The 21,964-nt window shown below is 53.0% G+C and overlaps 2 protein-coding genes across 4 annotated transcripts; one reads left to right on the top strand and one right to left on the bottom strand.

The window, feature by feature from the left end:
- Positions 1-277: 277 nt before the first annotated feature.
- On the bottom strand, positions 278-11,331 carry RGR (retinal G protein coupled receptor). Of its 3 annotated transcripts, none has more exons than XM_021700097.1 (7): positions 11,253-11,331; positions 8,605-8,761; positions 7,334-7,467; positions 4,514-4,667; positions 2,983-3,100; positions 848-961; positions 278-409 (listed from the first exon to the last, which is right to left on the bottom strand). In XM_021700097.1, the coding sequence occupies exons 1-7, from the start codon at positions 11,329-11,331 to the stop codon at positions 278-280; spliced, it is 888 nt and encodes a 295-aa protein (XP_021555772.1). The 3 variants fall into 3 exon arrangements, with proteins under 3 accessions (XP_021555772.1, XP_021555774.1, XP_021555775.1); XM_021700099.1 differs by having other exon boundaries at positions 7,334-7,455; XM_021700100.1 differs by lacking the exon at positions 848-961 and having other exon boundaries at positions 7,334-7,455.
- Positions 11,332-13,982: 2,651 nt separating this feature from the next.
- On the top strand, positions 13,983-21,964 carry LRIT1 (leucine rich repeat, Ig-like and transmembrane domains 1). The gene is made up of 4 exons (XM_021700112.1): positions 13,983-14,104; positions 16,503-16,969; positions 19,625-19,930; positions 20,991-21,964. The coding sequence occupies exons 1-4, from the start codon at positions 13,983-13,985 to the stop codon at positions 21,962-21,964; spliced, it is 1,869 nt and encodes a 622-aa protein (XP_021555787.1).

Here is a 21,964-nt window from a genome sequence, read left to right as displayed (position 1 = left end):
AAGGTCTCTCAGCCTCTGTTTGGAGGGCTGTGATGGAAACTCGTATCTGTCTGGCGCCAAAGTCCCAGGTCCTCCCACGCAGCCTGGATGCTTTCTGAATCCCCCGTGTCCGACCGAGGCCCAGGCCCAACAGGGCCATCCCGAGGCAGGCAGGGAGCGAGTGTCTGGAGCTTGGCTTCTGAGGCTGCTGGGCAGGACTCTGGGGCAGCCTCCTAGCACGGGGCTCAGTCCAGGGTGTCAGAGGTGGGCCTGGGTCTGAGCAGCCCCCCGGACAACCTCACCGGGCTCGGTCCAGCTCGCTTCTCTGTGGTGAGAGGCACTGCCAAATTCCCCTGTGGACCATCTCCCTGCCCAGGGCATAGTTGATGGCATTGATCGTGGGCACTGTTTTGGCAATGAGGGCAGGCACCTGTTAGGACAGAAAAGTTCAGGGAAGAAGACTCGCAGCCTCGGCTCCTCTCCCTGTCCCACTTGGTGACCCCAGTCCCACCCCCACCCCCCACCCCGCAGCCACCAGTCGTCTGTCCCGGGCTGGATTCTGCAACTCCCAAGGCCTCCTTGACCAGTTGGCAGATGACGCATGGAAGCACACCCCGTCCTGAGCACCAGTCTTAGCCTTGGTCCCAGAGTGTGGCTGTCCCTGTCCTCTCACGCGAGGCCAAGGCAATGTCAAGGTGCAGCCCGGTGTGGCCCCCAAGAGAAGCAAATTCCCCGTGCAATAGAAGTGTTCCAAGGAAGAGAGGAAGAGACTACCAGGAGGCCAGAAAGCAGGAAAAAGAGATGGGGCAAGACGGAGAGACATGGAGATGGAGAGAGTTCTAACTCTGGGTCCCGGAGGCGTCTGTACCATCTGCAGCTTGGGGGAGATGGCGCTCACATCCGTGACGGTGGCAGAGAGATACAGGACGGCATAGGGGCCCCAGCCGAACAGCAGAGTCCTGGCCGGCACTGTGGTGTTCACCTGCCGAGAGATGGTCACGGGAGGGAGGCACTGACTTGCTCTAGCCGGCTGTGGCCCCACGCGCGGGGGGCGACCAGGTGGGCACGCAGCCGGGCGGGGCAGTGTGACCCGGCTGTGGGAAGGCGCTGAGCCTGCGGAGGACCTTGGGGCCAGATGGACCTCTCTGGCGTGTAAGCTGTGTGACCCTAAACCTGTCATTTAACCTTACTTGACTTCAGTTGTCTTGCTTGCAAAAATGGTTTGATAATGCTTCACTTACCTGGAGGCGGGGACCAGGGGGCAGATAATGAGCTCCCTTCCTGGTCCACGCTCGGGTTGCGGAGCTCTGGGCTCCGTGGGTGTGGCTGGGTGATGCGGCTCCCCAGGCTGGGCTGCCCTCACGCCCTAGTCCCAGAACCGGCCGCCGCAGCCCCCCGGCGGGTCGGCCTGCGCTGGGTTCCAAGCGGCTCGCCAAGGTGCGAGGTACAAGACGCGGGCGGGCCCTGTGGTGCCGCCTCTGGCCACAGGGAGGCGCACGACTTGCGCTTTAATTTCCGGACGGAAGGGGCTCTGCAGGCTTCCCCCACACACTCAGATGTTAAAACGCGGACGCTAAAAATCAGTGCCTATTATCTCTTTGCGTCTCCCTTTAACGGAGACGGTGACTTAAGTTGAAAGAGGACACGTTTCTTGATGAAATAAAAATATGTCAGTTGGGAGACATTTATTCTCTTGAATTGCCCCTCAGTCCAAAAAAGAAAAGAAAAAAAAAAAAAAATTGGACTTCGCCCTGACGGAGGAGCTCCGGAGCGGAGCTGAGGCCGGAGGAGAACGGAGCCCTCAGCAGAGACAGTGTCACCTCCCGGAGCCGCTCTGCTCTTGACCGAGGTCCCCGCGCCCACGCGCAGCGACCTCTGCTGATGCTGCGGGGACTGATGGGTTCAAGTCAGGCGGGGGAGGAGGGAAGAGAAAACCGGCGTGGCAGCCCTGTCTCCTGGCCGATTGAACTTCCAATAAATGTGGTGACTTTGAGCACCCAGGTCGTGCTTGGGCGGGCAGCGCGGAGGACAGCCCGGAGGCGGTGAGGGGCAAGGGGAGCATGAGCCCAGAGCCACGATTCTGGTCCTGGCCCAGCCCTCGTCCTCCCGCTGACTCAGAGCAACCTGGATCTCCGGCTAAAATCGATTTGTACAGTCCTTTTCCAATTCACGGGGGGGAAAAAAATAATAATGTGGCAGATTAAGTGTCTCAACAAAGATCGTTTCTTTTATGCACTTAAGACCACTTGGGTCATGGAGTCCCAGACCTGGGTTTGATCCAACTCTGCTATTACTACTTTCAGGGCTTGTAGCTGGTTACTTAACAAACCCTTACAGCCTCAATTTTCTAGCCTGTGGCAAAGTGATAACAAAACCTTCCTTAGAGAGTGGTTGGGAAGATGGACATAATGCACAGAAAAGTAGTATTAGTATCTGATTTTTTTTTTTTTTAAACTTGGTGCTTGTTATGGCTCGTCTGCTAGAGATTGTCCAGGTGACAAAAGAAAATTGTGGAAAGGGAATATTAAGACAGAAATTCAGAAATGGCCAGGAGGGCCTTTTTTGAAGGATTGTTTTTCTTGGATAAATGTGCTTGCAGGTGTGAGTTTATGTTATGGATAACAACAGTCTGCACCTGTGATTAAATTAAACATTTTGGAGCAATTTAAAAGAAGCATTTGAAAAGTGTGTCATTTTGTGCCAACTCTTAAATCCTTGGGAAGAATGAAATGTGACAGCATGGATGGGGTCCAGCAGGGTGCCCTGGCTCTTGAGGTTATGGGGTCTGGTAAGTCTGAGCAGTCCTGACCCTTCCTCCCAGGTCTTGGCGATGCCCAGCAATGGCGAGGGTGCATTCCTGCCCTGACATCCCAAGCTCTGTGAATGCTGAATTTTTTCCTGATCACTGAAAACACAGAAAACCCCTAACTACTGTCTCTCACATCATTCATGTTCCCTGAGAGGGACAGAGGGATTTCTTCAGCTCCGGGAGTTGGTCCTCACCTGGAGGTGGCCCGTCTTCCTGAGTTTCTGCTCCATGAACCGGTAGGATGTGAGCGTGATGAAGAGAGGCAGGAAGAAGTTGAAAAAGGCCATGGTGAGGAGGAAGCTGGTGAAGTTTCTGCAGGCAGAGCGGGTCGAGGAGTCAGGACCATCTCTTGGGGGGAGATCAGCTGCCCTTGAAGGCTTATTAGCCTTTGCTCTAGACAGCCACATGTGAGGAACTGCTCTCATCAGACAAAAACTCTGAGTGTGGTCAACCCTGGGTCCCAGACAGACTCCCTTTAGAGACAGGGAGCCATTAGGTCCTTCTTGAATTTACCTTTAGGAGTTGGAGGGCTGAGATGAGGGAGAGTCCTCCTTCAACTCCCTGTTGGGCAGTTCAAGTGCTCAGTCCTGCTTTCTGTATGTGCCCCAAGCATGGAGAATGGGACACTTCAGTTTGGGAAACATGTTTACCAAATGCAAGATAGGTCAATGGACCAAGAGGAAGGATCATTCAAGGAATGCTCGGCACAGGGATTTGAAAGGGGTCTGCAGATGACAAAGAGACTGGACACTGTGTCACCGAAGAAATCATTGAAAGGACCACAGGAGGACCTGGGCGCCCAGGGAGGGTCATGGGAAAGTGGGAGGGCTAACGAGGAACAGGTGGGAGTCACAGAAAGGCAGACTCCCATTCTGTGAAGGGAAGACCATGTTGCCTGGGTGCTGCCCAGTAGGGAGGGGTAGGAGGAAAGCCTGCCAGAGGACTGGACACCGGCTGGGAGGATACCTGTAAGGAGTGCTCTGGAAGGACACTTGTACCAGACTTGGGTTCTCAAGTAGGTTTCACCTGGAAAGCCTGTCTTCAGGGGCAGGTGCACCATGACTAAACATGTAAAGCAGATGAATGCAACATGGCTCTAGTAGAAGAGGGGAGCTGAAGCCCAGGTGGCCTCTCCCCAAGGTGTCCCCTAAAGGGTTTCTCTAAGCCCTGGTGTCCCCAGAGCCACATGGATGGGGCAGTACTAGACATATGCTCCATGATGGTGGGGGCCATCATGCATCAATCTTTTTCTAGGGCTTGGCCCAGCGGTTGGCTCACAGCAGATACTCAGGAAATTCAGAGAACTAAACTCTCTGCCAAGGAGGTCCCTCCCAATGCAAAGACCTTAATGTTCTTTGGCTGTATTGAACAAAGGACACAACTCCCTTAGAAACTGATCAAGTCAGAGCTGGGACAACTGACTGTGCTGAAGTTGGCAAAGGGGTCACGGGACTCAGCGACTGTTGTAACTGACACAGACCAACAGCTTAGGGGGTAATACTCCTTCTTGGGCACAACTTTATTCCCCAGTTTGCATAACATGCCCATCACTTGGCCGGCTTTCAGAGTGGGCTTTCCCTAGTCCCACTGTCAACTTGCAAGTGGGCATCATGACCAAGGAGTTGAGATTGTCTGGCAAATGTTGACATTTCCCCATTTAGGTTTTCAGCTGTGATGCTGTTGTTCCCAAGGAAGGGAGCCTTGGAGCTTCTCCTCCCACCTCACCTGTCCCCCCTGGAGTAGTCCAGGGTGCAGCATGTTCCGAGAGGCTCATAGTCATAGTGGCCCCAGCCCAGGAGGGGCAGTGCTGCCCAGAAGGCAGAAGACAGCCACACACAGATCACCAAGGAGACGGCCGTGTTCCATGCCAACTGGCTGCCTGCGTGGGAGAGAGGGGGAGGAGGGTCCAGAGGAGGCGCTAGCTAGGCAGGGTGCAGAAGAATGGACTTCATCCTCACACAGAATGTTCCTAAATCCTGGCTCTGATGCTATTAGCTTATTGTCTCAGGCAAGTTAAAAGTTTCTCCGAGCCTCCGTTTTCTCCTCCACGAAATGAGAATGATAATCCCTGTCTCAGAGGATGGTTATGAAGAATAAAAGAGATAATGTGTGGTGAAGGCCTCCTAGTAGACACTCTCTACCATCTTCTTTAGAGGACAGAGAAGGAGGGAGGAGCAAAGAAAGAGATGCTTCCCCAAGTCAACTAGGGAAGAAGCATGGGCAGTGGTTCAGGTGAGGGTCATGAGGGAGGGAAGCAAAAGTCTGGACTTCCCACCATCCTTAGCGTTGCTCAGACACAGCCACTGTCCCTGCTTCCAGGATACCCTCTGAGGACTAGGGGCGCCATCTCAGTGCTGATGGCAGGGGCTTGGTCCCAACAGCATCTTTTCATGTGACCAGTCCCAGTGACCTGACCACCTTCATGTCCCCTCCTCCCATGCCCCTCTTGGTAGCAGCCTCATCCAGCCCTCCCATCTGGTAGTTCTTCCTGGCCCCAGCTTCAGAAAGCTTTTCCCTTGTGCCTTGTCTGTCTGTGGTTTATTTGTCATGTTCTTTTGTGGACAAGGCCCCAGGGCAGAGGGCAGGACTCCGTGTGGGGTTTGGTCCGCAGAGAAGAGCAGATCTACACCCTCCTTCATCCTGACACCGCATCCACTGACAAAAGCCCCGGATGCAGTTTGCTTGAATGTGACCTCCTGCTATGGACTGAATGTCCACCAGACTCCTCTGTGGAAGCCTTCATCCCCGTGGGATGATATTCCAGGGGAGAGCCTTTGAGAGGTAATTAGGTCACAAGGTTGGAGCTCCCATAATTTGATTAGTGCCCTTATGCGAGAAGACATAAGAGAGATGATTTGTCTTCTCTACGTGATGACACAGCAGGAAGGGAGCTGTCCAGAAGCCAGGAAGATGGCTCTCGCCAGAACCCAGCAGGGCTGCCACCCTGATCTTGGACTTCCAGCATCGAGAAACTATGAGAAATCCATCTCTGTTGTTTAAGCATCCAGCATATGGTATTTTGTTATGGCAGCCCAAGCTGACAAAGACACCCCTCCCCCTAACTGTGGACACAATAATTAGTACCTACCATGACCCATATATTGCTTTTTTGGCTTTGGAAATGGATGACCATGGTGACATGTCCAGGGTCACCCAGTATGGAGTAGATAAGCTCAGGCCCCTTCCATTCCCCTCCCCCATTTTCATATTCTCCACGGTGCCGTCCAGCTCAGGAAAGGCTTTGCTCTAGGGACCCCAGAATAGGGATCAACTGCTCTATATTGAGGAAGGGAAGCGTGTTGCTGTCTGAGGAGGTGTGCATTGTGTATGTGCACGTGTGTGAGTGTGTATGTGTGTGTGTGTGTGCACACACTCGTCTGAGGGAGCTTCGGGGGTCAGACTGGGATAGGAGTGGTAGGATAGGAGCTCCGAGGTCAGGTGGGGCAGGTGGGGCTAACCTGCCTCTAGAAATGATAATCTTTGTTCTTATCACTTCTATCAACTTTCTGGCCTGGGGAGAGGTGTGCGACTTTGCTGGGGTGGGGGCGGCGCGCTGTGCGTGTGGGGTCAGGGAAGACCAGCAGATCCCAAATGGGTCATGCCCAGGGCTTCAGGCCATGCTGACCATGGACCCACAGCAGCCTCCATGCCAGGCAGAGTCACCTTTCAGGATGTGGGGCCTTCCTGGGAGGGAGTGACTGCCTCAGGAGACATCCCGGCCACGCCCAATCACCCCCCCTCCCCCCCCCCGACCTCTACTAGCTGGGTGACTCTGGGAAGCAACTTAACTTCTCTGAGCCTCTGCTTCCCAGTCTGCAAGTTGGAGTTTGTGATAAGGGTTAGAGGAGTCACCGCTCCCCAAAGTATGAGTGGGATTCTAGACGGCCGGTGGGTGAACATGTTTATTTTAATGTGTACTAAAATTATAAGGACATCAGAGATATTGTTTAGGAGGATACTAGAGCAGGTGTTTACATTTTTTTAAACGAATCACTTTTAAGAAAAAAAATCAAGTAAATAACAGAGCAGGTGGTACAGTGACATGGCCCATTATGAAGGTGATATTTGACAATACAGCTTGGGAAATCTGGGGCTGGACTGGTCTTCATGAAGCCCTGGCATGGTGGAGGCCCCATGGAAGTGTGAAATGCAGGGATACACGCCCACTACACACACACACACACACACAAGCCTCAACGGGGCCTGTCTGCAAGGGCATTTTCTGTACCCATGATCTCATTTGATTTTCAGAATAAAACTGGGAGGTTGCTTATAAAAATCTGCTCTTAGAGGAGACAGAGGTTCAGAGAGGACTCCTGACTTGCCTGAGGCTGCGTTGACATTGAGGGCAGCCTTTCTGGCATGTGCCCTGGCACCTTTCCTGCCCACTCTCCCTGCCTCCCTCCTTTCCTGAATGCCCACGCCGCATACTCACGGACATGCTCGCCCACCCACACTCCCCTGGACTGGGAAACGACGAGCAGACCTTTGACCTGCTCACCCTCGCTGTGTAGACGTCCCTCCCCGCTGGGAGCACAGACTCACGTGTGCAGTAGTGGTGATAGCGCCCCCAGGCGATGGCCGCGCTGCTGCAGATGCTGCCCAGTGCTGTCAGAAAGCCCTGGAAACCGAGAGCCTGGCAGCCTTCCGAGCCATAGGGCCAGCGCCTGTGGGAGACACTGGGGCCGGTGACCCCTTCCCTCTGTCCCTGCCCTGCTCCCACACCTGCCCCTCCGGAGCTTGGAGGGCACCCTCCTGAATGTTGGCCTGGCTCCCCAGAAGAGGGCTTCATTGTCTGCTTTTCCTATGAGGAAACAGGGGCCCCAGAGGTCAAGTTCCTGGGGTGAACAGGTGGAGCCCGTTGCAAACTCCCTGGGCTCCATGTCTTTCTCTGCACTCAGAGGGACCAAAGGGTCTCTCTGTGTGGTCAGAAGCCTCCAGCACAGGAAATGGGACATCCTGGGAAGAAAGCCCAGGCCTTTCTTCTATAGATAGGGAAACTGAGGCTCAGAGAAGAAAAGGCACTGAGCCAAGGTCACACAGCAGATGAAGGCAAGGTCAGAGGGTAGACCACAGAACTCCCAGCTCTCAGCCCCATGGGCCAAGCAATCGTAAGTAAAAGCTTCCATTGTCCCCTCACTAAACCCAGGAAGGGGCAGGAGGAGATCAGGGCAAGGAATCCTCATGGATTCTGACCCCACAGACTGGTCAGCCCTGAGCAAGCACACTCAGGTGCGCTCCAGCCTCTGTTTGAGTGCCTGGAACCAGAGCAGAAATGTTCAGTTCACTTAAGAAAACAATCCTGTAAACACCGGACACCGTGTTGAAAGATTCTGGTTTGCACCTAAGGAGGTTTTAGGCACTTGTCAAAATCCTGTGGGCTTTTGCAAACACATCTGTCGGGCTTCCTGGGTGCCATGCATCTTTTTCAGTTATTTCCACAGAATAACAAGTGAATACTTCCAGCCACCATACGAGTTAGGTAATAATAATTCAACTTACAGGAGAAGCCAAGAGATAGAAACATGGAAGCCAGGACTCAAATCTAGGCAACCTGGTTGCAGGGCCTGTGCCCTTCATCCCTACAGTCAACCAGCTCTGTGGGGGTTTTGAGCAACTCCTGTGCCCCAGAAATCAGCCATGGCTCTTCAGGGATAGTGTGGAATTCGGATTTAACCACGTACTGCCTGCCCACCCTATCCCCTACAGTTTTCTCTAGGTGGGAAGAATGCCTCTGACCTGGCTGCCCAGTGCCCAGAGGTCAGGCCCCAGGCCGGGCCCCTGAGCTCAGGGGTGGGGTGGGGGGAAGCGGGTACCGGAGGAGGCTGGATGTGGCTGCAACGAGGGCATTCAGGCTGATCCCAGTGTCCGCCAGAGCCAGGCTCAGCACCAGCAGGTGGGTGGGGGTCCGCAGCTCCGGGGTCTTGCAGAAAGAGAGGATGGTGAGACTATTGAGGCAGAGGCCAGTGAGAGCTGGAAAGAAGGGGGAGGCCGGTGTCAGGGCTGGAGAGGCTGCCTGGGGTCAGAACCAGGGCCTGGGGTGGACGGAGCCTCAGCAACCTGCCCCCTTTACGCTCAGCTACCTTGTCGGCGCAGCTCGTCAAACATTGCTGAGAAAGGCTGGCTCTCAGATACCACAGGCCCTAAGATGCACATCCTGCCCCCTCCTTACTCAAAGATAAGGAAGAAACCAGTTAAGGCGCAGCACGGTTCATATGCTGGAATAGTCACAGTCACTGACAGCTGCTGACACTTATCACAGCCTGGGCACTGGGCCGAGCGCTTTCTGAGGGTCCTCCCGTTCCATCTTCACCTGGATGCTGTCCTCCCCATGTGCAGCTGGGAAACAGGCTTAGAGAGACTAGTTAACTTGCCCTAAGCACACAGCTGGTGAGTGGCGGAGGTGGGACTCAGACTCACATCTGTTTAATTGCAAAATGCCACTCTGAGAGCTGTGCAGCAACATTAGGGAGAGCCTGGGTGAAGGGGGTTGAGGTACGAGCCGGGGGCTGCCCGGGACAGCAAGCGGTGAGGTGAGCTGGAGGGGGCAACCTCAGGCAGCCGACAGACCAGACTTGGGGCTTTCGCTTGGTCCCTCACTTGCTGCTCCTTTTGGTCTCTGAACCCTGGCTTCCCCATTGGAAGGGAGGAATGGGGAAGGATCCTGCCTTCAAAACTGTGAGTGTAAGTATGGAGATTCGAAAATAGAGCTGCCCTATGACTCAGCATTTGCACTACTGGGTATTTACCCCACAGATACAAATGTAAGGATCTGAAGGGGTACGTGCACCCTGATGTTTACAGCAGCAATGTCCACAATAGCCAAACTGTGGAAAGAGCCAAGATGTCCATCGACAGATGAATGGATAAAGAAGATGTGGTATATATATACAATGGAATATTATGCAGCCATCAAAAGGAATGAGATCTTGTCATTTGCAACGACGTGGATGGAACTGGAGGGTGTTATGCTGAGCGAAATAAGCCAATCAGAGAAAGGCATGTATCATATGACCTCACTGATATGAGGAATTCTTAATCTCAGGAAACAAACTGAGGGTTGCTGGAGTGCTGGGGGGTGGGAGGGATGGGGTGGCTGGGTGATGGACATTGGGGAGGGTATGTGCTATGGTGAGCACACTGTGAATTTTGTAAGACTGATGAATCACAGACCTGTATCTCTGAAACAAATAATACATTATATGTTAAAAAAAAAAAGCAGAAGATAGTAGGAAGGGAAAAATGAATGGGGGGAAATCGGAGGGGGAGACGAACCATCAGAGACGATGGATTCCACGAAACAAACTGAGGGTTCTAGAGGGGAGGGGTGTGGGGGGATGGGTTAGCCTGGTGATAGGTGTTAAAGAGGGCATGTTCTGCATGGAGCACTGGGTGTTATATGCAAACAATGAATCATGGATCACTACATCAAAAACTAATGATGTAATGTATGGTGATTAACATAACATAATAAAATAAGAAAAATGTAAAATAAAAAAAACTGCGAGTGTTTACTAGGAGGACAGGGTGTGGAAGAACATTCTAGAAAAGGGGAGCAGCATGTGCAGGGACCTAAAGTGGTAAAATTTCAAGGCATGTTTAAGGACTGAGAGGGGTGCTGGTTTGTAGGGTTCCTAGAAGAGAGGAAGAGGGGCAGGGCCCCCAGACAATGGTGTTGGGGACCTCGGGGACCAGCCTAGTGACTGCCACTCCCTCCCCTCTGTGCATTCTCATTGGGGGAGGCAATGGGCTGACAATTTCTCTGGATCAGCTGTGAACAAGGGCTGCATTCCTGATTAACCTAGTCCTGAGCTGACCCAGCACCAGGGTCTCCAGTCCCAGCTCTGGCCTCAGGGAGCATCTTAGCAATTCTGGGCTGAGGCAGGCACTTCAGGGAGTCAGGCAGCCCCTGGAATGGAAATGCTTAGGGCTGGGGAATGGAGATGGTGGGAGCAATGTGGAGCCAGAGAGGATGGGGGCAAATGAAATTAAATCCTCAGTGTCTATCGAGGCTAGCACTTCACACCCATGACCCCTTCAAACCTTCACCACCACACACTTGGGGTCCGAGAACCTGGCTGACTTGGTTATAGTCACATGGACAGCAGGGACAGAGCTGTCTGTCTCCAGAACCTACCAGAGGCCTGAGCTTATATGAGATTCTTAGCAGGATTTCCAGAGGGTGGGTTAAACTTTCTCCCAGCTGGAGAGACAAGAAAAGGCCTGAACCTTGTTCTTGGTCATGTTCTGGGCAGATGTCCCTCACTCCCTGGGCCTTGCCTGGCTTCTCTCTCTCTTGGCTCCCAGCCTGCAGCCTGCATCCCACGGGTGCACCCATCAGAAGCCCCATGGGTGTAGGCACAGAAGAGTAGGGTTTGGGGCCTCTTCTTGTCAACTCCATAGCTGTGGCCTGGATCAGGGAGCCCACTGGGTCCCCGCTCCACCCAGGCCCTTCCTGGCTCACCTTCTACCAGCAGCACCGTCCCCACAGCCAACACTTCCAGCTCGCTGAAGCCGGTGGGCAGGGACCCCGATTCTGCCATGCTGGGCCCTTCTCCCTGCCAGCCCAGCTCTTCTTTGGCTCTTTAAGCCAGGTCCCACCTTTTAAAGGGTCATTCCACGTGCTGGCACATGCAGGTGATTATGCTAGGCCTTGGGCTCCTTCTTGCTGCCCCCTTCCCTAAACTGTGCTTTTGGCCCAAGTAGAAGGAACGCATTCAGCAGTTGGACAGTGCAGCCTTTGTGAAGCTGGAATGGAACGCTTTCTTATTCATTTCAGCCCAATCGGGCAGGATTAAGGTCCCAGAATCCAAACCGTGTGTGGCTGAGAGCCAAATTAGAAAATAGTTGCATAACCAAGGGAGGGGTGGGGAACAGAAAGAGGGATTTAGGCGGCAGCTGTGCCTGAGAATTGGTTCGGAGCCAGGCCCTTCCATGTGTGTCCTCACAAGCGAAGGGGAAAGGATGATAATCGGCAAGCCAGCCGTTGTCATAGAAAGAATCCCAGCCGGGACCAGAGATGGAGTTTGTGGTTCTGAACCTGCCATTAACAAGCTACGTGCACTGGGGTGGAACCACTGGGGTCTTCTCAGTTTCCTCCTTTGCAAGGTAAACAAACATCTTTTCCCACGGCCTGCATAAGTCTTGGTTAGAAGAATACGTCATGGATATGGCCTCCAGGGCTGTCGCTCCCAACTCCCACAGGGCATTTACGCTACACAAACATAAAAGTCTCCCAAGGCATGAGCTTGGCACAGAGGGGCTGATGTCTTAGTGGCCCCTCAACCCGCTAAGAGCCTTACTCCTACAAATGAGAAGTTACGCATTGGCTAACAATGCAATTTACACCTGGAAACACTGATCTAGAGTGATTTCACTCATTTTCAGATAAAGAAACCAAAGGCCTGGAGCTCTATCAGCAATATAAGCTAATGTTTAGGCCCCGCTAGGAGCCAGGCACTGTGCTAACTGATCTGAGGATGATTCCTACAGCAACTCCATGAATTAGAGACCATCATTCTTTGCATTTCATGTGAGGAAGCAGGCTCAAAGCAGTTAGGAATTGACCTGAGGTCACAGAGTGATTTGTGAATGAAGCTGAAACAAAAGCCCGACCTCCTGTCCCTGGACTCCAGGTCAAGCAGCTCCTTCTATTCCACAAATGTTTACTTCCCATGCTTTTCCTGCTGTTTGTCCCCACTTAATCAAGCCTAACCACCCTGCAAGGCTGAGCTGACGGCCCACATCCTTCTGGAAACCTTTCTTGATAACCCAGTTACCCCTTTTTCCTAATTTCTATCTTGCATTACCATGTGTCATTACCATATGTCAGGTTTTTTTCATGGCTACAAGATCGTAGAAGACTTCAAGGGACAAGGGAAAGCAGGACAGGGCCAGGAATCAAGGGTAGAGCTCCGTTAGGCTAGAGAGAGATGGGAAGACATCCCCAACAGAAGGCGGAAAAGGCAGGTGTGGGAATAATAAAGGCTGCCCTTTTTGGTTTGGGGAGGAGGAGGGACAGGTGGGAAACATTGAGAAAATCATATTGGCTGGATTGGAAGAGAGGAAGAGAGGGAAACCAACATTTCCTGGAAGCCAAGATTGTCAAAACAGGCCTGGCACAGAGCTAGGCATTTTATGTGTGCGCTGGGGCCCTAGGTATCTGCTTGGTCACACTTCACTGGTCTAGGCCTGCCTAAGCCTATAGGTTCGAGGGCCTGGGGAACCTTCTGGAAAAGCTGAAGGAACCGGGAAGGGCATGCCTGACCAGAGAGCAGAACCATGAGGTCAAACGTGAAGAATGAATGAGTGAAGGATGATGTCTATGATGGTACAGGGTGGGAGGCAGGCAACAATCAGCAAAAACTGAAAGTGCTTTTTCTAAGAACTCGTGAGATCCTGCTCTGGGACTTTTCTCAGAGTATGATAACCAGAGGAGAGGCATGCTCTCTGCCATCACACAGAGACACCTCACGCCTTTGGCATTGATGATGATGCCCATGACGGCTTGGCTTGGACAGTGTGTTCTGAGACTGGATGTCCAGGGGACATTCAGGGAGGCAGCTGCTTGCTTGGCAGAGTGGGAAAGTTCATGAGTCCATGGAACACACCTCTGTGGTGTCCCCCAGATCTCTGAATTTGAACCCTGGGATTTGAACCCTGACCCTTGAGCTTGGCTGTTTCTAATGTCTTTATCACCTTCATCTCATTTCTTTCTCCCAATAAAACTCACAGGAGAGAATTTCCAGTGGCCCTTATCATAGGCCAGGTCTGTCTTCATCTTGTGAGCCCAGGCACCTGGCACGGTCTGTGTAGCCCACAGCCTCTCTGACATGGGGCGACTTTGCAGGTGGACAGCCAAGCTGGCCAGTCCATGAGCCACTTGCCCCTGGGTGGCTGCCCACCTGCCCCACCTTGCCACTCCCTGGCGTCTCTGGGCCGGGGGCCATTGCCACCAGAGAGGATCCCCCACCCTCCAGGACTGGGTGATTCCAGGAGCAATAAGCCGCTGAGTGCTGTGCCCAGGGCTCCCCTCCCTAATCCCCAGCCTGTCCCTGTTTATCCGATGGCCTCGGGAGGGGTTGTGTGTGGGGGGGGCTGATGAGCCAGTGGGCAGCTGTTGGGCTTCCTGGGCTGGGACGACAGAGCAGTCCAGGGACAGGCCCCTGTCCGGGTTACAGAGGAGCCAGGAGCCATGAGGGCGGCAGTGGGCATGCTCTGGCTCCTGGCCCTCTGGGGGCACCCCCAAGCCCAGGGCTCCTGCCCCTCTCAATGCAGCTGCAGCCTCCACATCCTGGGTGATGGCAGCAAGGCCAGGTACGGCACCAGGTGTGTGGGATCGGTAGCCCCCCCCGTCTCTGTAGCAGCTAGGCTGGGTTGGGAGGGCTGGATGCTGGGCCCCCAGAATATGGCTGGGTGAGACCTCCATCTTCTGGGCCCTTGAGACCCGGTGCCCTAGGGGGCTGGTCTGCTCTGCATTGTCCTGCAGCCAGCAGGGCGTGGGAAGTACCAAGTCCCTTTACACATGGGGGCGGGGGTGGGGCACAAGAGTGCCCACTCCAAGAAATCCGTCCTGAGTTATCTTCCATGATCCTGGTGGCGAGGAACCCTCTGAAGGGCAGGGGAGGTCTCCCCCTTCCCTCTTTCTTTTCCTCTCCTTCCTTTCTTCCTCCCATTCCACCATCCTCCCTATATCTCCCCAGCCCCTTTTCTCCCAGGCCTCTTCCATTCTCTTGCCTCAGCTCCTGGGGGTACACAATCACGTCCCAGGTATTTCTTACCACCCCACCCATAATGCGGCCACCTGCCTCCTCATGCTTTCCCCACTTTGGGGCTCCTCTGGCCCAGCCCCCAGGAGCCTTGGCCTCAACCCATTTCTTTTTTTTTTTTTTATTCCTATGTTAATCCCCATACATTACATCATTAGTTTTAGATGAAGTGTTCCATGATTCATTGTTTGTGCATAACACCCAGTGCTCCATGCAGAACGTGCCCTCCTCAATACCCACCACCAGGCTAACCCATCCTCCCACCCCCCTCCCCTCTAGAACCCTGTTTGTTTTTCAGAGTCCATCGGGCCTCAACCCATTTCTATGGGCTCTCTGAAAGCCCAGGAGTGCCCATTCCATGCAAGCAAGCACCCCTCCATCCTCAGCCTTTTCTTTCACTTCTCCAAGCCCCACCTGAACCCCGAGGGCATCTCCATCCTCTCCTCCTCCCCTTTCGTGGGATGTTCCAAAGCCACTGTGATTTGTGGACCCTCGCTCTTCCACCATGGCTCACTCTCCCTTTTCTCTCTGGCAGTCTTTACACCATCTTTTTCCTGACAGCTTCAACTTATCCACTAATGACCACTGCATTTCCTGACTTGCTCAGGGATTTTAGCTCCCGGCTCAGGGCCTTTCCTACCATCTTTTCAACATTTTGGCATTGCATTCTCCCTTTCTCCCCTCGTCTTCTGATCAGGGCAGCAAGTTATCAGTGTGACTCTTACAATGATCCTGGCAATGGGTGTTGTGTTGACTGGGTGCGAGGGGATGGAGAGAATGGAGAGGCACCCCCAAGAAAGGATACCCCATGTGGTCTGAAAAACAAGAAGAACTCCATTCTTGACCTAAGTCTCTGATGCTCTAACTCATATGGATCAGCAGACGTAAGGATCCTCTCCCCAAGGAAAGCCAGGGCTGAGCCCTGAGCGGGCCAGGAGATAGCCCATGGTGATGGACAGTGTGACCATCACCTGGTGATGATGAAGAGCCTCTCCTGCCCCTACCTCCAACAGAAAGCACAGGGCTCGAAGTCACACAGCATCAGTGACAGACCTGGTCTTAAAACCCAGTGCTTAATAGAACAAGGTTTAGGAAGTTCCTGTCTGGGCTGAGGGATCATTGCAAGGAGCTTGCAGTGCTGGAATACCAAAATTTGTGATAATGGTCAATAAATAGCATTGCACTCCTACCAGTGACAGATAGGCAGAGCGGGTACACAACATGACCTCATTTAACCCCCAAAACCACCCTGTGAGGTGGAGTCTATTATTGGAAACTGAGGAAATAGAAGTTATGTAATATACTCAAGGACACATAGCCAGCAAACAGAGAGCCCAGATGTGAATCCAACTGCGGGGCGCAAAGTCCTAGCTCTTAAACGCTTTAATCATCTCTGGTCTCTGAGTCAGGGGAGTCCTGAGGTACCCAGTGTTTGGCTTCCATTTCTGACGCCCGCTGAGATAAATATATATATTTATATTTATATATTTTTAATGAAGATAAGCCAAAGCAGTCACCAAAACTGAGGTTTAATTTAACAAAGGAACACTTTTAACACCTATGTGCCGTGCTGCAATGCACAAAATGATCTCAGGATTTATGAACACTATTCATTCTTAGTGCACAGCAGGCAGTGTGCGCTGTAATGGGAGATAACAGTTTAAGCTTGAGTCCTTCAGGCCAGTGAAGACACCAGAGGGCCCTCTGGGACCTCCGTGCAAGGGTCTGAAAGCAAGAACCGTCCCCCACCCGCCCGCGAAGGGAAATCAGGAGGCTGCTTGTTCCCGGCCCATGTCCAGAGCCCACCGCAGCTCGGAGCCTGGGTTCCGGGGTTCGGTGTTCCGTGCAGACCAGGAGGCCTCGTGAAGGGAAGTCCGGGAGGGAGCGGGGGAGGATTTCGGACCCGACAGGACCTTGGCTCCAATGTCCCCCATTTCTGTGACCAGGACGGTGGTGTGCAGCGACCCGGACATGACCCTGCCCCCCGCGTCCGTCCCTCCGGACACCTCCAGACTGCGCCTGGAGCGGACGGCCATTCGCAGGGTGCCCGGGGAGGCCTTCAGGCCGCTCAGCCGCCTGGAGCAGCTGTGGCTGCCCTACAACGCGCTCAGCGAGCTCAGCGCCCTGATGCTGCGGGGCCTGCGCCGCCTGCGCGAGCTGCGCCTGCCCGGGAACCGCCTGGCCGCCTTCCCCTGGGCGGCGCTCAAGGACGCCCCCCAGCTGCGGCTGCTGGACCTGCAGGCCAACCGGCTCTCCGCCGTGCCGCCCGAGGCCGCGCGCTTCCTGGGGAACCTCACCTTCCTCGACCTCTCCAACAACCAGCTGATGAGGCTCCCGCAGGAGCTGCTGGCCACCTGGGCTCACCTGCAGACCGGGCCCTTCCTTCCCGGCCACCGCACCAGGCTGGTGCTAGGTAAGGGGCGGCATCCTTCACTTGGAGCCACCTTGGGGAGCTTCGGGGCGGGGAGGGGGGCGGGGAGTCTTAGGCAAATTATTAAGCCTCTCTGAGTCTCTGTTCCTTACCTGAAAAATAGAAATCACGCCTGCCTTGGGGGTTCGAGTGAAGATTGGGTGAGAGGCACACACTGGCCGCTTTGGAGCTCAAGCTGCTGCCAGTTCAAATCCCGGTGCTGCCTCTTACTAGCTGTGTGTCCCTGGGGAAATTGCTTAGCTTCTCTGTGCCTTGGTTCCCTTCTGTAAAGAGAGAATGATAATAATATCTATCTCAAAAGGTTGGAGTTGTGGGTAAAAAGACAGCCCTTAGCTCACGGTAGGTACATGTGGCAGACACAGTCTAGGGGTTAGTAAGTAGTGGTTTGGGCCTAAGGCTCATGTCAGATAGACTGGTTCTCTTTCCTCTGTCCTATGAGGGGATGGTGGCAGAGGGTGGGTGGTAGGGAGTGGATGGGTAGTAGTAGAAGAGAGACCTCCTAGCAGGATGTGCCTGGAGCCTTGGCTCATGGGGGTTCAGTACCAGGGGCTGGAGCAATCTTAGAATGGTTTGGGGCAGCTCCTGCCCTAAGGCCCAGGAGAATCTCAGGAGGAGGGAATATTTAGAGGTCTTACTGCCTGGAAGCAGGGCAGGGAACAGCAAGCCCCATTTCAGCTCCATCCACCCTGCAGACTTTCTCATCTGATAAGGGATAGTGTATAGGATACTATTTACATGGAAAAAACTGGTTATTTGAAAATAAAATTTAACTAAATGCCCTTTAAAATATATATATGCTTTACAGAAAAAGCTAAAGACTCTTTTGCTCCTTCTTCTGATTCTAATTCCTACTCCCCCTTCTAACAGGTAGCTACTGTTATGTTTATTTGCATGTTCCCTATCTTTTAGAATGCATTTACATGCATATATATATGCACATAGAAATTCTGCCTGTGTTTTGCATAAAATTTCATATTGTATAGAGCATATTGTGTATATTAACCAGCACTAACTTTTTCACTCAAAAATATGTCTTGGAGATCTAAGTTACTGCAAATGGATCAATTTCATTTTTTGTAAACTGCATAATTTTCCATAGTAGAGTTATACTACAGTTAATTTAGCCATTCTCCCTTCAATGGACCTTTAGATTGTTTCCATTATTTTACTAACACTTATGATGACACAGAGAACATTCTTGAAAATGCATCCTTGTGCACGCAGACAAATGTTTCTCTAGGATAGGAACTGAAAAGGGGAATCCTAGGTAATGGAGTGTGCACATTAGACATTTTGATATCAGTCTGATAGTCTCCAAGTGGCTGGGCCAGTTCTCACAACCCATCAGTAGTCCATGAGACCACCCATGCAGGTGTTCTCACTCTGAAAGTATATTGCCTATCAATGTGGGGTCTTAGTTCTAGGTGCTGGGGATAGAGCAGAAAAGAAGATAGATGAAAATCTCTTCCCTCATGAGGCTAATAATGAAAAGGGTTGGAACGTTTAATTTTTGCCGGTTTAAGGGGTAAACCTTTCCCTGTCATTTCACTTTGCTGTTTGCATTAATTCTTTGGGGACTCTGTTACAACAGGTGAAAGCCAGCTAGCTCACCACCACAACGGGGCAGTGATGATTCTTGGGGTGCAGATGTATCATTAAATGCATTTAATCAGTGACACAGGGTAGCTACCAGAGGGATGGGTTGAGGATGGGTGGGGAAAGGAGCTGGCATCCTCCCAGCTAGTGTTCAGAAGGACCTGAGAGTCATGGATGTACAAGCAGATGAATCTAACCCCCCAACCCCAACCCTTGACATTTCCCCTTCCAACTGTATCAAATATATGTATGTAAATAAATCATAAGCCATTGATTCTCAGACATACTATTGAATTTAATAACAGTCTTTGGAGGATAAAAAGACACCACATTAAATGCATTCATTTCATATTTCAGAAATGGAAACATATAAAAAGGAATTGTGTCGTAGAAGTGAGGACACATGATAGCCCCCTATCTGTAGAAGGTTCTTGGGCAGGGTGGGTACAGTGACCTACTTTCATCTCTATAAAGAAGTTCAATTTTAAAGTAAAGAGGGCTGGATATGACATAGGATTTGATTTCCTGGCCTCCTCACTCCTCCCCTTTTGAGCTTGTGCCAAAGGGACCATGGCCCAGAACAGTCACCCTCATTGCTGGGGTGATGCTGAAAGTGTCACATAAGCTGGGAGGACAGAGGTCAAGGGTCAGGGGTCATGAAACAGTTTGAGAAATGGATTTTGGCATATGGCAGGTATTGCTGAAACTCACTGCCTGACCAGTAGCCTGAAAGGATCAGTCCAAGAATGGCAGCAGGAATTGCCGATTTTGTCAGCATGCTGCATGGCTGACCCAAATGCTTAGTGTGATTTATCTTTATTGATGCTTATAGCAGCTCTGAAAGGGAAGTACTGCTATCATTCAAGATTAAGAACCAGCCTAAAGTTCCACAACTAGCGAGGCAAAGAGCTCGAACTGAAGGCCAGTTCTGCTGACTCTGAGCTCAGGACATGCCTTGTCCTCCCTGAGGGGGAAGAGGAGCTGGCCATGGGGAGCTGAATATCGAGTGCTCACCGCTTGCCTCCCTTTTCTCCCCTGCAGGGCTGCAGGATAACCCCTGGGCCTGCGACTGCCGCCTCTATGACCTGGCCCTTTTCCTGGAAGGCTGGGCCCCACATCTGGCCTTCATAGAGGCCAGGCTAAAGTGCGCCAGCCCACGCAGCCTGGCCGGAGTGGACTTCGGCCAGCTGGAACTGAGGAAGTGCCAGAGTCCCGAGCTCCGCCCAGGGGTGACCAGCGTCAGGTCTCCGCTGGGCAGTGCGGTGTTGCTACGTTGTGGGGCCACTGGCATCCCTGGGCCAGAGATGAGCTGGAGGAGAGCCAACGGGCACCCACTCAACGGCACAGGTGTGTGAGCCACAGGGACTGGGCAGGTTGAGTCGGGGGAGGTCGGGGGACAGTGGCTCTCAACCTGTCCTACATGTTCCAGGAGCCACTCTATCCGGGCCCACCCTGGGAGGAACAAGATGCTGCCATTTTGGTGGAAGATACTCTTAGTATATTTAGTATTTAGAGTAAGTGTCCAAGTTGTAATTGTTAAGCCAGTATCACGAGGAGTAATTAACCATATGAGTTACCATCACTTGAGCTCCTCATGTGTTAAGTATATTAGGCACACAGTGTCATTGAACTTTAAAGAACAACCTGATTATCCTTCTTGTTTTGTAAGTAAACAGACTTTGAGAGGCTAAATGCTTGGCTTACAGTGCAGAGCCTGTGGTCCTTTGCTGTGTAGACAGAGATGGTTCATCTCTGGCCCGGGTTGGTGGGATTTGCAGGAGTCACGGCCCACCTATGGGCAGAAAGCGGGTTGAGGAGCAATCATTTCTTAGCGCCTGACCAGAAAACCTCATGTCTCTCGTTACTTTCTTCGGCGTCTCCTTCAATTAGGTTGGCAAGTGTTGCTCTAAGACTGAGTTTGAAATCAACTCACAAACAAAACTGGATCAGGATCTCCATTATGTAAAACAGAGTTGAAAATGCTGGGATTGAGGTGGCAGTGGGTCTGGACAGGGTGGTCATGAACTTCCATCTGGGCCTCTGCCTCATGTTCACCTGATGCACCTAAACCCCCACCCCGCCCCCCAAGCGCTGTCTGCTGCCCCGAGGAGTCCGTTCTGTAGGACTCCAGGGTCCTGAAGAATATTGCTTGACCACCTCAGATTTAGAAGGCAGATCATCTTTAGACTTGGCCTGAACCTAGGTCTCCCCACTTTGAGCCCCGGTGATCTTGATCCCCTTGGCTAGTCTAAGAACAGTTGAATGACTCTCAGTGTTTTCTTGGGATGACAAGGTCTGCTGCGTACACAAGAGTATGCACAGTCCAAGGGCTGTGAACTTGGCCCTGGCAGGAAGCTAGGGGCCGATGAGCCCATTCATTTTCCCACTTATGCCTCTTTCCCTGCAGTGCACCAGGAAGTCTCCAGCGATGGCACGAGCTGGACGCTGCTGGGCCTGCCTGCTCTGTCCCCCCCTGACTCTGGAGACTACATCTGCCAGGCCAAGAACTTCCTGGGAGTCTCTGAGACTGTCATCTCCCTGGCCATCACTGAACCTCAGGCTTCCACGGAACGGAGTGGGAGCCCAGGGGCACTGTGGACAAGTACTGGTGAGGGGGCAGAAGCTGCTGCGTACAACAAGATGGTGGCCAGGCATGTCCCTGACATCCCCAGACCTGCTGTCCTGGCCACCAGGTCCCCTGTGCCCAACATGAAGGGGGAGCTGACCCTCCAGCACTTACAGATGGGGATCCCAGGAGGGCGCTCAAGTGGGCAGGCAGGACGCCAGGAGGCCCGAATGGTGAGGTCTCTCAAGGTGGTGGGAGACACTTACGAGAGCGTGACCTTGGTGTGGAAGACCCCCCAGGCAGGCAACACGACCACCTTCAGTGTCCTCTATGCGGTCTTTGGGCAGCGCAGCATGCGGCGGGTGGTTGTGCCGCCTGGGAAGACCAGCGTCACCATCCATGGGCTGGTGCCCAAGACCAAGTACGTGGCATGTGTCTGTGTGCGGGACCTGGTGCCCCAGAAGGAGCAGTGTGTCATTTTCTCCACGGACGAGGTGGTAGACGCCGAGGCCACCCAGCGGCTCATCAACGTGGTGGTGATCAGTGTGGCTGTCGTCATCGCCCTGCCCCTCACCCTGCTCGTGTGCTGCGGGGCTCTGCAGCGGCGCTGCACCAAGTGCCCCACGGGGGGCTCTGCCGAGGCCGCGGGTGCCTACGTCAACCTGGAGAGGCTGGGCCACAGCGAGGACGGCTCCGAGGAGCTGTCCCAGCACAGCCTCAGTGAGGCCGACAGGCTCCTCTCGGCCTGGTCCAGCACCGACTCTCAGGTCCTGGGCGCCAGGGGGTGCCGGCGGATCAATGAATACTTCTGCTGA

The sequence above is a fragment of the Neomonachus schauinslandi genome, chromosome 6 (genome assembly GCF_002201575.2).
Source record: "Neomonachus schauinslandi chromosome 6, ASM220157v2, whole genome shotgun sequence".
In the NCBI taxonomy this organism is placed as follows: Eukaryota; Metazoa; Chordata; class Mammalia; order Carnivora; family Phocidae; genus Neomonachus; species Neomonachus schauinslandi.
The sequence above is the reverse complement of the archived record's forward strand: the minus strand, read 5'-3'. Positions and strand labels throughout refer to the sequence as shown.

What these genes read in the sequence shown, in the direction of transcription:
- RGR (XM_021700097.1), bottom strand. Translation starts at nt 11,331, where the DNA reads ATGGCAGAATCGGGGTCCCTGCCCACCGGCTTCAGCGAGCTGGAAGTG. An exon ending in GCCACATCCAGCCTCCTCCG is followed by an intron (nt 7,468 to 8,604) that starts GTACCCGCTTCC and finishes CACCGGCCCCAG; the next exon opens with TGTCTCCCACAGGCGCTGGC. An exon ending in CTATCACCACTACTGCACAC is followed by an intron (nt 4,668 to 7,333) that starts GTGAGTCTGTGC and finishes TCTCCCACGCAG; the next exon opens with GCAGCCAGTTGGCATGGAAC.
- LRIT1 (XM_021700112.1), top strand. Translation starts at nt 13,983, where the DNA reads ATGAGGGCGGCAGTGGGCATGCTCTGGCTCCTGGCCCTCTGGGGGCAC. An exon ending in CCGCACCAGGCTGGTGCTAG is followed by an intron (nt 16,970 to 19,624) that starts GTAAGGGGCGGC and finishes TCTCCCCTGCAG; the next exon opens with GGCTGCAGGATAACCCCTGG. An exon ending in GCACCCACTCAACGGCACAG is followed by an intron (nt 19,931 to 20,990) that starts GTGTGTGAGCCA and finishes CTTTCCCTGCAG; the next exon opens with TGCACCAGGAAGTCTCCAGC.